General features: G+C 38.4%; 1 protein-coding gene across 1 annotated transcript in view; it reads left to right on the top strand.

Moving 5' to 3' along the window:
* Positions 1 to 13318, top strand: part of TRIM66 (tripartite motif containing 66) — a 47840-nt gene that overhangs the window by 13411 nt on the left and 21111 nt on the right. The window contains exons 3-9 of the mRNA XM_065636436.1: positions 2006 to 2153; positions 6782 to 6914; positions 7534 to 7650; positions 8909 to 9023; positions 10353 to 10499; positions 10638 to 10755; positions 12077 to 12966. Of these exons, the coding sequence (XP_065492508.1) occupies positions 2006 to 2153; positions 6782 to 6914; positions 7534 to 7650; positions 8909 to 9023; positions 10353 to 10499; positions 10638 to 10755; positions 12077 to 12966 (1668 nt within the window). The remainder of the gene's footprint in view (positions 1 to 2005; positions 2154 to 6781; positions 6915 to 7533; positions 7651 to 8908; positions 9024 to 10352; positions 10500 to 10637; positions 10756 to 12076; positions 12967 to 13318) is intronic.

The following is a 13318-nucleotide window of genomic DNA, read 5'->3' as shown; positions in this document are numbered from 1 at the left end:
ATACTTAGAAGCTCTTGAACACCCAGTGGAGAAGAGACTTGTGAAATTCCAGCCCCACTGAAGGTATTGATAAAATTTAAATTGATTTCAGCAGAACAAAAATTTCTTTTCTTTCGCTGAAGTGAGTCAGAACATGGCTCACTTGCGTCTCAGAGTTTAGGTGAATATAGATATTCCACTTTATGTTAAAGCCAGGATTTAAAACTAAGATGACCAGCAAAGAACTGTGATTGTTCTTTCTTCAGGCTTTGTATTCCATGAGACACCACAAAGAGAAACTCATCTACTGAATTCGCCAGGGTTTGCATCAGGGCTTATGTGCTAAGTGCATGCTGCTATGTCCTCCTCTTCATGTTTCCCACCAGAATAGCTGGGATGCAGTTGTAACCAAGCCGATGCTCAACAGAAAGGACACCATCAGAAGTCATTTTTCCATCTATTATTAGTTGCTTGAGTAGCCCTGAGAAGCAGCGATATTTAGGAACTATGCAGAAGTACAGTAAATATATTGTAACTCTGTAGGAAATGGTTGAGTTTGATAAACGCATGGCAAAGCTTTTATGCTTTAGTGGTAAAATTACATCCCTATGTTCACTCTACCCATTAGTACCTATTTGTGGCTACGGTAAGTAGAAAACATTAATATTAGCTATTTTCAAGCAAGGTATTTTATGCCTAGTGCAAATCCTTTTAAAAGAAAGTATCATTATAGCTATCTTGAAATAACTCTTGAGTTCATTCTGGATACCAAGGATCAAATTATTCACTTCATTTACTTGTTGATTTATTTATTTCCCCTTGGCACTTCCAGACAGCATGGCCTATATAACCAAGGGCATTTCCCAAATTATTGTATCAATAGAGATGATCGTTAATAAGGTTTCCGCTTCTCATGTTCCCATGTCTTATATTTCCAGTTCACCACATGGGATATCAGTATATAAATTGAGCTCATTTCTGGTCAGTGCTTCAGAGAATAGGAACTAAGTTTTTCATTGATAGTATGGGGGTGTCCCTATATTGTTTTCTAAATTGCCTTATTATTGGCATGCTCTATGTATTTTTCTGACAGTTACATTGTATCAGAGTACTTTATACAATGTTAAATAGAGTAAGCTCTAATTTTAAATAAAGGAATGTAGATGTAGAGTAGCTCTGCTGAAGTAGCTCTGGTTTACATTCACATACAGGAAAACAGAAGTGGATTCTAGCCTATAGATGTTTATAGTTTGTTAAGAAATAATTTGTAATGGACAGAAATTAATGAATAACACTGGAATGATATGGTAAAATGCTTCTGCATAATGTTGTGTTTAGAAAGGAAATGGTAGTTAGATTAAAAACTTTTTGATGGGCCATGTTTGACTCTTTAATAATTCACATATTTACTTGGCAACCTAGACTATCTTTTCTGAGGTAGAAAATACCTCTATCTATCTATCTATCTATCTATCTATCTATCTATCTATCTATCCATCCATCCATCCATCCATCCATCCATCCATCCATCCATACATACATATAAAAGTAAGGTATATGCTCATTTAGAGCCACCAGTAATACAACACTAACAGAAAGAGATTGCAAAGAACACCACTCATTTTCAAATGTAACTTTAAACCTAAATCTCCTTAACTGAAATCAGCCAAGTCTTATTTCATATTTTCACAGCTTTTCCACAGGAAACAAGGCATTATGATTATTTCTTCTGACTTCATGTGTAACACGTATGCTAGAATTTTGCTGAATAATTCTTGCATTATATCATAATTGTGGTTGATTGTTCTAGAGCACAGAAAGACAACAAATTTGATTTAAGAGCTTCAAATCTTAATTTTATTCGGTTCCCTTTTACAACAATAACCGGACTCTTAAAATCACCTGAATTACATTAGTCTGAGGAAGAAAAATATTAAGCTTACCAATCTGAATCTTAGTCTATTCAAGATAACAGTTTGTATAGCTAATTTGTTTCCTTGTATGTAATTGCACTTTGTGTTCTTAGAGCTGCTCCACATGTAAAGAGAAGAGACCTGCTCACAGTCTCTGTACAAGCTGCAATAAGTGGTTGTGCAGCTCATGTACAGAGGAACACGAACATGGCAAGGAAACCGGAGACTGCTTCCTGGCTGTGTCCATGAAGGGCTGCACAGGTACTGAAGATGCACTTTGAAATTTTGTTTATTCTCGTATAATTTATTGAGTTGAGGTTGCAGGCTCTGTGACACAGACACCGTGCTCTATGTGTGTGACTCAGAAGGAAATGTATGTGTCAGGGAGAGATTATGTGATTTTTCTATAACTTCAGGACCATTACCACAACCAGCATTCCACAGTATTTGAAAAATATTGAATATTTGAATATTTGTGTTTCACAGAGACTTTTCCACCTGCCTTTTCAGTCTGTGTAGTGATGGGCTAGGGCTTCTTAGGCTACAACAGCAACAGACCTTGCCCTTTCAGTATTTCTGTTCTCTTTTGGGTAATTTCATTCAGGAAACTACCATAAAGCAATTCCTGTGCTTATGGACAAGGTGCAGGAGGGAAAGTCACAAACAGTGAAATGCTGTGGTCACTGTAGGATGTTCCTTTTCTAAGCCTAGAGTGAAAAACACGGTTCCTGAGTGTGACCACTATATTGCCATCAGCAAGCACAAATGAAGCCCACTGGCAAGTTTGTCTCATCCCTGTATAATTATCATCCTCATAAATGGATATCATCTCCTATTACTGCTTACTATTTTTTTTACTTATATCCCAGAAATCTGCTGAGGAGTATGCTAACCTGAAGTTATGTCAACATTTTTAACCTAAAATAGGAGTTTTGAAATTTTATATGATGATTTAAATTTATACTTTGCTCACATATGAAGTCACTATATTTGTGCTAAAGAGTTTATGCTGCACTATCATTCTTCTTCATAAGAAAGATGAAGGGCAGAACAAGGAATATACATAAGTGTAGCCCACTGATTATGATTATGCTATTTTTTTTTTCCATTTCTTTTGTCTTTAGGATTTTGCCTGTAGAAGCCTATGTTTTATACTTGCCATAAGTGGAGTTCTTTTAAGTCTAGGGTGTTCATATCAGAGTTTGAGGCACTTGAGATGCAATATACCATTGCCGAATAGAGTGTGAACAAAAAAAAGAAGTCTGTAAGAGTAGTGATAATTAAAAAGCACAGATGACATTTAAATGTGTGCGGCGTCTTTTCTAGAGAATATTATAAACTGAAGTAGCCCTGTTCCCCCTCAAATACCCTGATTGGATGGACAAGGTGGTTTTTTTCTTGAGTTGATGACAAGATAAGGACTGTGGTTTTGAGGGTCCAACTGTTTATAATTTCATTTCACTTTGAGTAATATTGCCAACCCATATTGTTGACAAATAATGGTAAGAAAATATACCTGTGGCTTAGTTGTGGTTTTGTGTGTGCTGTATAAATAAAAAGATGGAAACACATAAGCTAAAATGCTTTCTCATCTTTTTAATCCTAAGTTATGTGTGCTGAAAAACAATGAACCAGGAGGTTGATAGTGTATATATAGGCTAGTTAATCTAAAAAATTGATTTGGGATGTAATCTGTGCTTTTTAATTACTATTATTATTTATGTATATATTATTTACTTAGGACATAGATATCCCATCAGGATATTTCAAAGAAAGCAAATACTAGGATATACTGGAACTTGGGCTAATTTTTTTTTCCTGGAAATAAAGCACCCTCTGCTTTCAGATTCAGTCTGTGTATGGTGCTTCTGAACAACAGTCACCTTCTTTGTAGGCCCTCGTAACCATTTAGAGACTCTCTATCCCATTGGTCTTGCACCTTTAAACTGTTCTATCTTTTGCCATTTGCTTTACAAGTGCCAGACATTCTTTTGTCATCTGAAAACTGTAAGATTCCCTGGATCTGGAATGAAGTAAAATAGGAAAAAAAACCAACACCAAATGCGTTGAATCCTGCCTATTCCTTTTCTTTTTGATAAACAATTTCTTCCTTGAGTGTCAGAACTAAAGTAATCTGGCTTCCCTGGGAAAGCTTTCTTTCTCTTTTTTTCTTCATGATGCTGTGCTCCATGTAACGCATCTGATTGCTCCCTGCCATGCAGAACCTGCAGCTCTGTCACAGTTCCCCATCCACGTCCCCTACACATCCTCTTGCTTCCTTCCTGGGCCGCTGACTGCCCACTGGGTGAGACTGGCAGCACCCTCAGCCTGCTGACTCCTGAGGTCATGCTGCAGGTCAGTGTGCCAAACTCATGTACAGAGCTCTTGAATTGCTAAAGTCATGAAACCAGGACTTCTTCCTACATTAGTCCCAACTTTCTGAAAAGCACATTCAGGATCAATACAGATTCTTTCCTCCCTCATTTGGGCCCCTCATCATAACAAGGACATTGAAGTACTAGAGAGAGTGCAGAGGAGGGCGACGAAGCTGGTGAGAGGCCTGGAGCAAAAGTCTGATGAGGAGCAGCTGAGGGAGCTGGGGCTGTTTAGCCTGGAGAAAAGGAGGCTGAGGGGAGACCTTATCACTGTCTACAACCACCTGAAAGGAGGTTGTAGCATGGAGGGTGCTGGTCTCGTCTCCCAGGTAGCAAGTGATAGGACAAGAGGAAATGGCCTGAAGTTGCACCAGGGGAGGTTCAAATTGGATGTTAGGAAAAAAAATTATTCACAGAAAGAGTTATCAGGCACTGGAACAGGCTGCCCAGGGAAGTGGTGGAGTCACCATCCCTGGAGGTGTTTAAAAGGTGTTTAGACAAGGTTCTTAGGGACATGGTTTAGTGCTAGAGTTAGGTTAGGTTGTGGTTTGACTTGATGATCCTGAGAGTCTCTTCCAACTGAAATTATTCTATGATTCTATGAAATCTGTGCTTTGCCACTGACTAGAAACAATCCTTTTGCAAAAACTACGTCAGAAGTAAATGATCTTGTACTGACATACCAACTATGTATAGGCTAGTGCACAAACTGAATGATTTTCTCTTTCCTATGCTGTCCCTGTCTTTCAGTCTCTCGAGGCTGAATAGGAACCTCCAAAATAAAAGTTTGAGTCACTGTGGATTATGCAAGCTGAGGGAGGACTCTATTAGCCAAGATGAGATTGCTTTTCCAAAGTTGACATCAACTGATCAGATGAACAGGGATTAAAAACTTTCTGTTAATTATTCAAGAGATCCACCTGAGATTAAAAAAAAATACAGGCTGTAGAAAATGGTGACTCAAATGATGTTACTTCAGAATTAGGGCAACTGAACTTTCCCTGTTTTTCAAATTACGTTCTTTTCAAGAAGCTAACATAAATAGTTGCAGTCAAGTTGTCTGTTCCTAGAAAAACCAGGCTTGTGCCCTTGTTTAGTGTCTGATTTGTAAGAATTGAATTTATTTTAATACTGAAGACTGTAGCTCTGAGCTGAGTATAAAGCAGGTTGAGAATACTGTAGCTCAGTGGCAGTTCTCACTGATATGGCAATTGAATCAGGGAATTACTAGTGGCAGAGGCTGTGGTTCTGTGTCGTAATTAGATAACATTGATTTTTATCCATAGTTTGCATTTGAAATGTGCTTATCTCTTAAATCTGATACAGTACTAAGAAACCACTGATTTCTCTGGGATGATTACAATCACCCAAAGGCTAAAGAACCCTTCAGAGAAAGAAATATGGAGAAATCGTTATATAAGACTGTGACTAGGCTTCATTATACTTGGACCTTAAAGACTGCATCTCATTATAAATTGGAGTTTAACATGGATAATTTGAACCTGAATTTTCAGAAAAACAGTTTGTGTGCTTTGCAGGTTATGAACACTTATAGAAGCTTTTCCAACTTGTGAAAATGGAGATAGTTATTATGGGCTTTTTATTTTTCTTTTAAGACATAATATCTGACCCCATAGGGGAGGCAAAGATGATCTTCACCATCAACCATATCGGTTATACAACCTGCTTGGTTACATATTATTTGCATTGTCAGCTGCAGCTTTTAATGAAAAAGTACATATTTGCAGTACAATCAGAAAAAATTGCTGTCGAGGTGAGTTCAGTTTGTAGATGTACTTGTGAATGTCTAACTTCAGTGGAAGGGGTTTTATTTTGCCATGGTTTAGCATTTTTTTTCATTCTTTTATTGACAGTGTTCCTTCTATCTGAAATGATTCTACTGTATCCAGGAAGAGTAGATTTCACAGGAGCGACACTCCCACTTTACATATCCACTGTCCATTTTTAATCTTCATCACATTACTCTTTAGACAATCCTTTTAAGAACAGGTTTTAGTGCTTAATATCAATATCCCTTAGCTGCTCAAGTTTTTGTACTACAAACACAAGTTTGAAAAATATTGCCCGTGTAACTTTTTAGGAACAATGGATGTCCTTGCTGCTGCTGTGACTTCAGGTTTATTCAATGTATTTGCTTTCCTATATTCTACAATACAGTTTTGTTGACTGGTTTGCCAGACCAGGGCATTCAAAGTTGTGAGGCAGGGGCCCAAAATCATGAGAGATATTTAAAACTTATGGGAGTTTAGAGGACAATATGAATTTGGGTCGATGACTTGTTTCTGAACTGTTTTGAAGTGCTCAGTTTGTAGGGTGTATAAGGCCAGGAAAAAATAAAAAAAACCCCTGCTTTATATAATCAAATTGTTCCAGGGTCTGGGTCTTTTAAAAATAACATCAAGACTTTCAATAAAATTGTGGGAGTTTAGCAACTGTTTTCTTGAACTATAAAAGTAATCCTTGACAATGACACCATTGCTTTGTATTCCTCAGCAACTGAAGATGAAGCAAGCAAGTTTTCCTTACTTTGCCCAGTGCACGCACAAGAGCCCCTCAAGCTGTTCTGTGAGACTTGTGATACCCTTACATGCCGCAGCTGCCTTCTGACAGAGCATAAGGAACACAGGTACCACATATTGATTGCATAATCATAATCCTGTCTAAAACTGTAGCTAATTTAGATTTAATACTGTTCATCTGCATTTCCTGTCAGCTGAAGCTGCAGGCTAGGCCAAACTTAAAAGCCACCACAAACTCAGTTCAGTTGTCTTATGCCCAAGCAATGTGACACATGAGTTACTGCTCACAAGGAATCACTCACCACTCTCAGCAGTGTGTACCTTCCCAATTGTATTGTCTGCCCAGATACTATGTATGCGTGCATGTAGTTCCTTGTGATTGTGCTCAAAGGCACAAGTTGAACTCAATACTTAGCATAGTTCAAATATTTCTGTTTTTCTTTATCAAAGACATCATGACTGTACAAGACCAGAGTTACCAACGCTTAAGCATGCTGCTTGCCTGTAGAAGTGTGTGAGCCATGTGAGGAATAGTCTATACACAGTGACACTTCATGTGAGATGAGACTGCCTGTATGAGGGGCAGTAAGGTTTAGCTGTCACAGAGGACATTTGTAGTAGGAAAGGAGCTGGGGACCATATTCAAACAAGTATTAAGGCTACTGGTTTCCTAAACTTTTCAACAGGAAAAAAAACCTTGTATGAGAATTTCTCCTACTTTCACAGGTTCAGACATCTTGATGAAGCTTTGCAAAATCAGAGAGTTATCCTGGAAAATGTCATAACTAAAGTGGAAGAGAAAAAAAATGGGATTCAGGTTTCAGCTAAACAGATTGAAGACAGGTAATTGTTATGTGTTTTTATTTTTTCCATGAAAGTGCGTGATCAGTAAAAGTATTATTTTCACTAAATGTAGGTTAATAGAGTAAATGCAGATGCTGTTTTTAGTGTGTGTGGGTTTTTGTCTGGGTTTTTTGTTTGTTTGTTTGTTTTTTCTTTCGAGGGTAGGAAATAATAGGAAGATTTAAAATATCAAATCCATGTTTAAGTGACACTGACAAATAATGACATTGTAATACATGATTCCATAGCCTTTATAAAGCATGTGACAGCTGACTTCAGAGTTAAGATTCCTGAACTAGAATTTGAAAAGATTAGAAATAAAGACTATTTAAAAAAATATCTTATTTCTTCAAGAAACCTCAAAACAAGCTACAATTCTGGTCAAGACTAGTATAAAATGAAAATATTTCATTATATGAACTTGATTCTGGCTACTGATTATGTATTTATTAGTTGTTTGGTCTCTCTTCTGCATTAATAAAACCATTTCCAGCACCTCGAAAAGAGTATAAATCTATTTATACTATTTACACTCTAATGTGAAGCTTTTTGGCTATGGCTTTTGTGAGTGTTTGTTGACAAAGAACTTAAGGCTGTTCTTGGCATGATGTTTGAGAGAGTCAAACAGCATTAGCATGTCACATCCGGAGGGTAGTGGTCAGTGGCTCAATGTCCAGATGGAGATCAATGACGAGTGGTGTCCCTCAGGGGTCTGTACTGGGACCAGTACTGTTTAATAAATGTAACTGCTCCCACATGCTTTATTTTCTTAAATGTAACTACTCCTACATTTATACAGTCTTAAAATTACATTTGCCCTTTGAAGGCAACCGTGAGGCTGATGTGGCCCTGGTAGAAAGGACTTTGACATCCCTGGACTAGATATAAGGAAGAAAAGTTTTATGATGAAGGTGGTAAAACACTGGCACAGGTTGCCTGGAGAGGTGGTAGATGTCCCATCCCTGGAGACATTCAAAGTTAGGTTGGACGGGGCTCTGAGCAACCTGATCTAGTTGAAGATGTCCCTGCTCATTGCAGGGGGGGTTGGACTAGATGACCTTTGAAGGTTGCTTCCAACCCAAACCATTCTGTAATTCTATATTTGAAGACAAGTGTGAGAGAATTCATGGCAAATGGTAAAACTTTCATTGGAGTTGCCTGTCAATAGTTGCATTAGTTCTTGTAACAAATAACTACTAAGCTCTAAATAAATGACATACCAGTTGGCTCATCCAGGGTGTGTATCTCTTACCCATAGGCTGCTTGAAGTAAAGCATTTGTATAAAAAGGTTGAAAATCAAATAAAAATGGCCAAGATGGTTTTGATGAGTGAAATCAATAAACGAACAAATATCCTTCTTGAACAACTTGAAGTAAGTAAAGCTAGTTTATTTGATACCTTGGGAAATTAAACTAAATTAAATTTAATCCCAGTTCCAATGGAAAGAATATAGACTGTGAGAGTTATCATCCCTTTGCTTGTATTTTCAAATATATATTTTTTTATTTGCTGAAGAATTTTATGGAATCAATGGTTGACAAAGCTTCAGGATGAAGTGGCAAAGTGTTTGCTTATCATGAGTTAACCACGCTTTCTAATTCAGTTACAGAGAATATGTGTGCACCTTTTGAGAACTTGCATACCAAACCAGCTTCTGGTCTTAATGTTTGATTTGTAGAAGACTGCTAGCAGCACATTTAATATCCTGTTTTGAGAATGATCGTATGGTCTACTTTCTGTAACAGAGTGCGCAGTTTTAACTCTTCAGTTTTTGGATATCCATTTGAAGTATATGTGACTTTATTTTGAAATGTGCTTAGTACAAAAAATTGTTATTGGATCTGACCCGAATTTGCAGTTCTCGGTTATTCTTGGGTAATTTCAGCAGGTATTGGAAAGACAAGGCACTCAGCACTTGCTGGCTACCTTTGAACTTACATGTTTGACTCAAATATGGCTACTCAGCTAAGTAGCTTTACAAAAAAGAGAAATGTATGTTCTCATTTCATTGATATAAAACATTAGGCTAATGTGTTTTGACAACATTTCAGTGTTTGTGTTGTCTCTAACCACAACTGAACTGTGTGCACCCTTGAAGTATATGCACAGTGTTCTGTCAAAGTGCACATAGGGGGCATCAAATGAAATTGGGAGGGCAGATAGTTCTTCACATAAATGGTGAATAAGCGTGGAACTCCTTGCTGCAAGATATTGTGCATGGGTTCAAAAGTAATTAGACAAATTCATAGAAAAATACACTGAGGGGTGATAATGAAGATTCTGCCTTTGTGGTCCCTAAATCATGAATTGCTGGAGACTGGAAGACCATTCTGAGGAAATGTAGCATGCTTCCCCTCTCTATATATTCTTTCTTGAGTCTCTTCTGTTGTGTACTGTGAGAGACATGGAAGTGGTCCAGGTGCAAATTTGATCCAACTTCTACAGCTTTCTTGGGTTACATTATTCTATTAAACTGAGGCCAGAATGATGTAGGTTGTTTGCTCCTGGAGAAGTCATTGTCCTTCCTGAGTTCAGACATATCTGCTGAATGGGATTTGTTTTCTTTTTATGATTGGTGTTTTAGAGAGATTCTGAATAACACTCTCCCCACAAATAGTGCATAATGTAGTGCCAATGATTGTATGCATTATGTGTGTCTGAAGAATGACACCTGTCTTCTACCGATTTGCATTATTAACAGAAAATCACAAGTGAAAGGAAGCAGAAATTGGAGCAACAACTGCAAGGTGTTGTGGTTTTAGGCAGACAGGTAGAACATGTGCAGAACTTCATCAGTTGGGCAGTGTGCAGTAAAAACAGCATCCCGTTTCTCTTCAGTAAAGAACTGGTAAGAGCAATACTTATTTTGTCAGTAAATTGAAATTGTGCGGTAAATGTAAGAACTGTTTTGAGGATTCAATATTTCTCAAATAAAACATTTTTCATTAATTGTTAATATAATCATCATCCTTTGATTTGTCACCAGATTGTATTTCAGATCCAGCGCTTGTTAGAGACAAACTGTAACACGGACATAGGCCCTCCTCTGAAGATCAGATTTACTTGGGATCCCTCCTACTGGACTAAACAACTGTCTAATTTGGGTAAGAAAAAAGTGTTGTTATTAGGCAAGTGCCCAAAGCTAGACAAGACAGATGTAGACAATACAGTACTTTCCCTGAAATGCTCTCTTTTTTTTTGTTTTGACTTCCAATTTTGTACCTCTTTTCACATTCTGAAGAAAAACTGGTGTGGCTGAACTTTACTGTTTTTCCCTCCCATTGTGTCAATTCACCTGTTAAATGACATTGTTATATACAAATATCACCTTATAAACATTACCTAGAAATACACTCTATAAATATAATCTTTGATGGTCTTACAAAATCACAATGTAAGAGCACACTACTAATTTTGTAGAAACACTGTGCAGGACTGAACAAATAACTTTCAACTGAAATTACTTAAAATCTAGTGTCACTGGCTATCAAAAAACCTTGAATTTGCCCAATATATTTGAAATTCAGTTCTGTCCCAGCAAGTAATAGCTCTGTACCACACTAACTCTGGCAGTTCTGTAAGGAGTACCCTGGGTGAAATGGAATACCTGCAGTGGGCCTCGTGCTGTTGCCTCTGCCTTATCCATGGGCAGCTGGGCTCAGTCATGCCAATGCTCCTCAGGTCCTTTAGTACCTTAGTGGCTGAGGGACCAAAGCAGTGCTTGAGACACAATTAATGGGCACGAAGATGGCTTTAAGGCATCAACTCTGTAATAATTACAGTGTTATTTATATAATGAATGTGCACACTGTGACTTTGTTTCCCACCAGCTATAACTTTCCCAACTGCAGTAGGTTTTTACAGTAAATTCAGTTTGGTGGGCTGATCAATGCTCTAAAAGATTGGTTCTCTTCCCATTTTATGATATCTAAAACTAGATGGAGTAAAACACTATCAAAAGTATTACAGGGAATAATCTTTTGACTAAAAGCATGGACAAGATCAGTCATAGGTCACTTCTATTTCTAGCTTTTATGATTCTCATCTACATAACATCAATCTCTTATTTTTGTCACTTTCACCCTGGAAGCAGTCTTCTGTACTTGTGCTTGTGAAGGAGAAGATATGCTCATACTTCAGTAAAAAATGGAAGAATAAGCCATATCCATCAGTTAAAATAAGTTGAGGACAAATTTTCAAAGCATTTGCTGGTAATTCAACCATGAGTTCCCCTGATATCAGTGGGAGTTTGGTGTGATTTTAAAATCTTGAAAAAATTGTCATGAAGGTATGTTGAAGGACTGAATAGAATATTTGAATATATTTTATATTTGAAATTAGGACAAGGAAATGGCTGTTGTTCGCAGTTTTTATTATGTAAATTTGTCAAGATCATAAGAGGGACTAAATTTGCTGCTTTTCCAGGCTGTTTCACTATGGAAGGTGGACACATTTCTCACTCAGATGTGCTACTCTGTGGAAATGTGCAAGGATTACAGACCTCCTTGTATCACGGGCAGCGTTCACCAACATCACAGCTGGAGCCTGTGAATATCCAGCCACTTCAGTTTCCACCTGCAGTTCAGTGTCCCGCACCTGTGTGTTGCTCACACTGCCTCAGCATCCCTCACCCAAACAAAGCTCAGCCTTCTTACCAAGACATAAACCGCCATCAAAATTTCCGACAACCTCCTGAACTGCATCAGCAGCACTTTTCTCTGCAGTGCAGCGTGCAGCAACATGACAGAGAGCAAAGGGATGTCCCCCAATCTATGAAGCTAGCACAGTCTGGGGTGGAACGGCAGCCACGGTCAGAGCCAGAGAATGTGTCCGGGAGGGTGGGAAAGCACTTACCATCCCAGCAGCTGCAGCAGACCGCGCCCCTGGGTTATGCCGTTGTATCACATGAAGCCCAACAAGTTCACACGAGCCATCCACAGCCATTCCGCACACAGGCTGCTTTGCAGACATCAACTGTGCAAGTGCAACTTGGTCATCTCCAAAAGATAAAATCTGGCCACTTGCAGCAGCCACCACAGCAGCAGCAGCTGCCACCGGCATCACCACCGTTAGGTCAGAATGAGAACACCCATAAACAAGTAATTCAGCAGAGCCTGGACATAATGCACCACCAGTTTGAACTGGAGGAGATGAAAAAGGATCTGGAGCTGCTTCTGCAGGCCCAAGGACAGTCCAGCTTGCAGCTGAACCAAGCCAAGCCACCTCAGCATGTTCAACAGACCATAGTTGGTCAAATCAACTACATAGTGAGGCAGCCAGCCCCTGTTCAGCAACAAAGCCAAGATGAGGCGCAAGTAAGTTCTCTAAAATTTCTTTCCTATTGTGTTTAGTCAAGGTAAGCTGAGAAATGGGAGACACCTTTGAGATTTCATGTATTTGGTTGGACTTTCTGTTGTCTATGTTTATATTCAGCAGAGGTTTCATGCCTCATGCAAATTGGGCCAAAATTTTCTGTGAAGTGCTGCATAAACAACCTGGATCCCAAATATCAGATTATCTAAATAGACAAGGTGAGCAGCAGGTCAGAGAATAAAAGCATCATCATTTCTCCTTTGTGAATAGGTAACTGGAGGACTGCAGTAGTCTCACTCTCCATTTCAACTCCTTTTTTATTGGAAACTTTATGCCCCGAGTCCTTGAAAAAGA

This window comes from Caloenas nicobarica, chromosome 5 (genome assembly GCF_036013445.1).
Source record: "Caloenas nicobarica isolate bCalNic1 chromosome 5, bCalNic1.hap1, whole genome shotgun sequence".
Classification (NCBI taxonomy): domain Eukaryota; kingdom Metazoa; phylum Chordata; class Aves; order Columbiformes; family Columbidae; genus Caloenas; species Caloenas nicobarica.
Note: the sequence above shows the minus strand (reverse complement) of the source record. Positions and strands in the feature narration are given on the sequence as shown.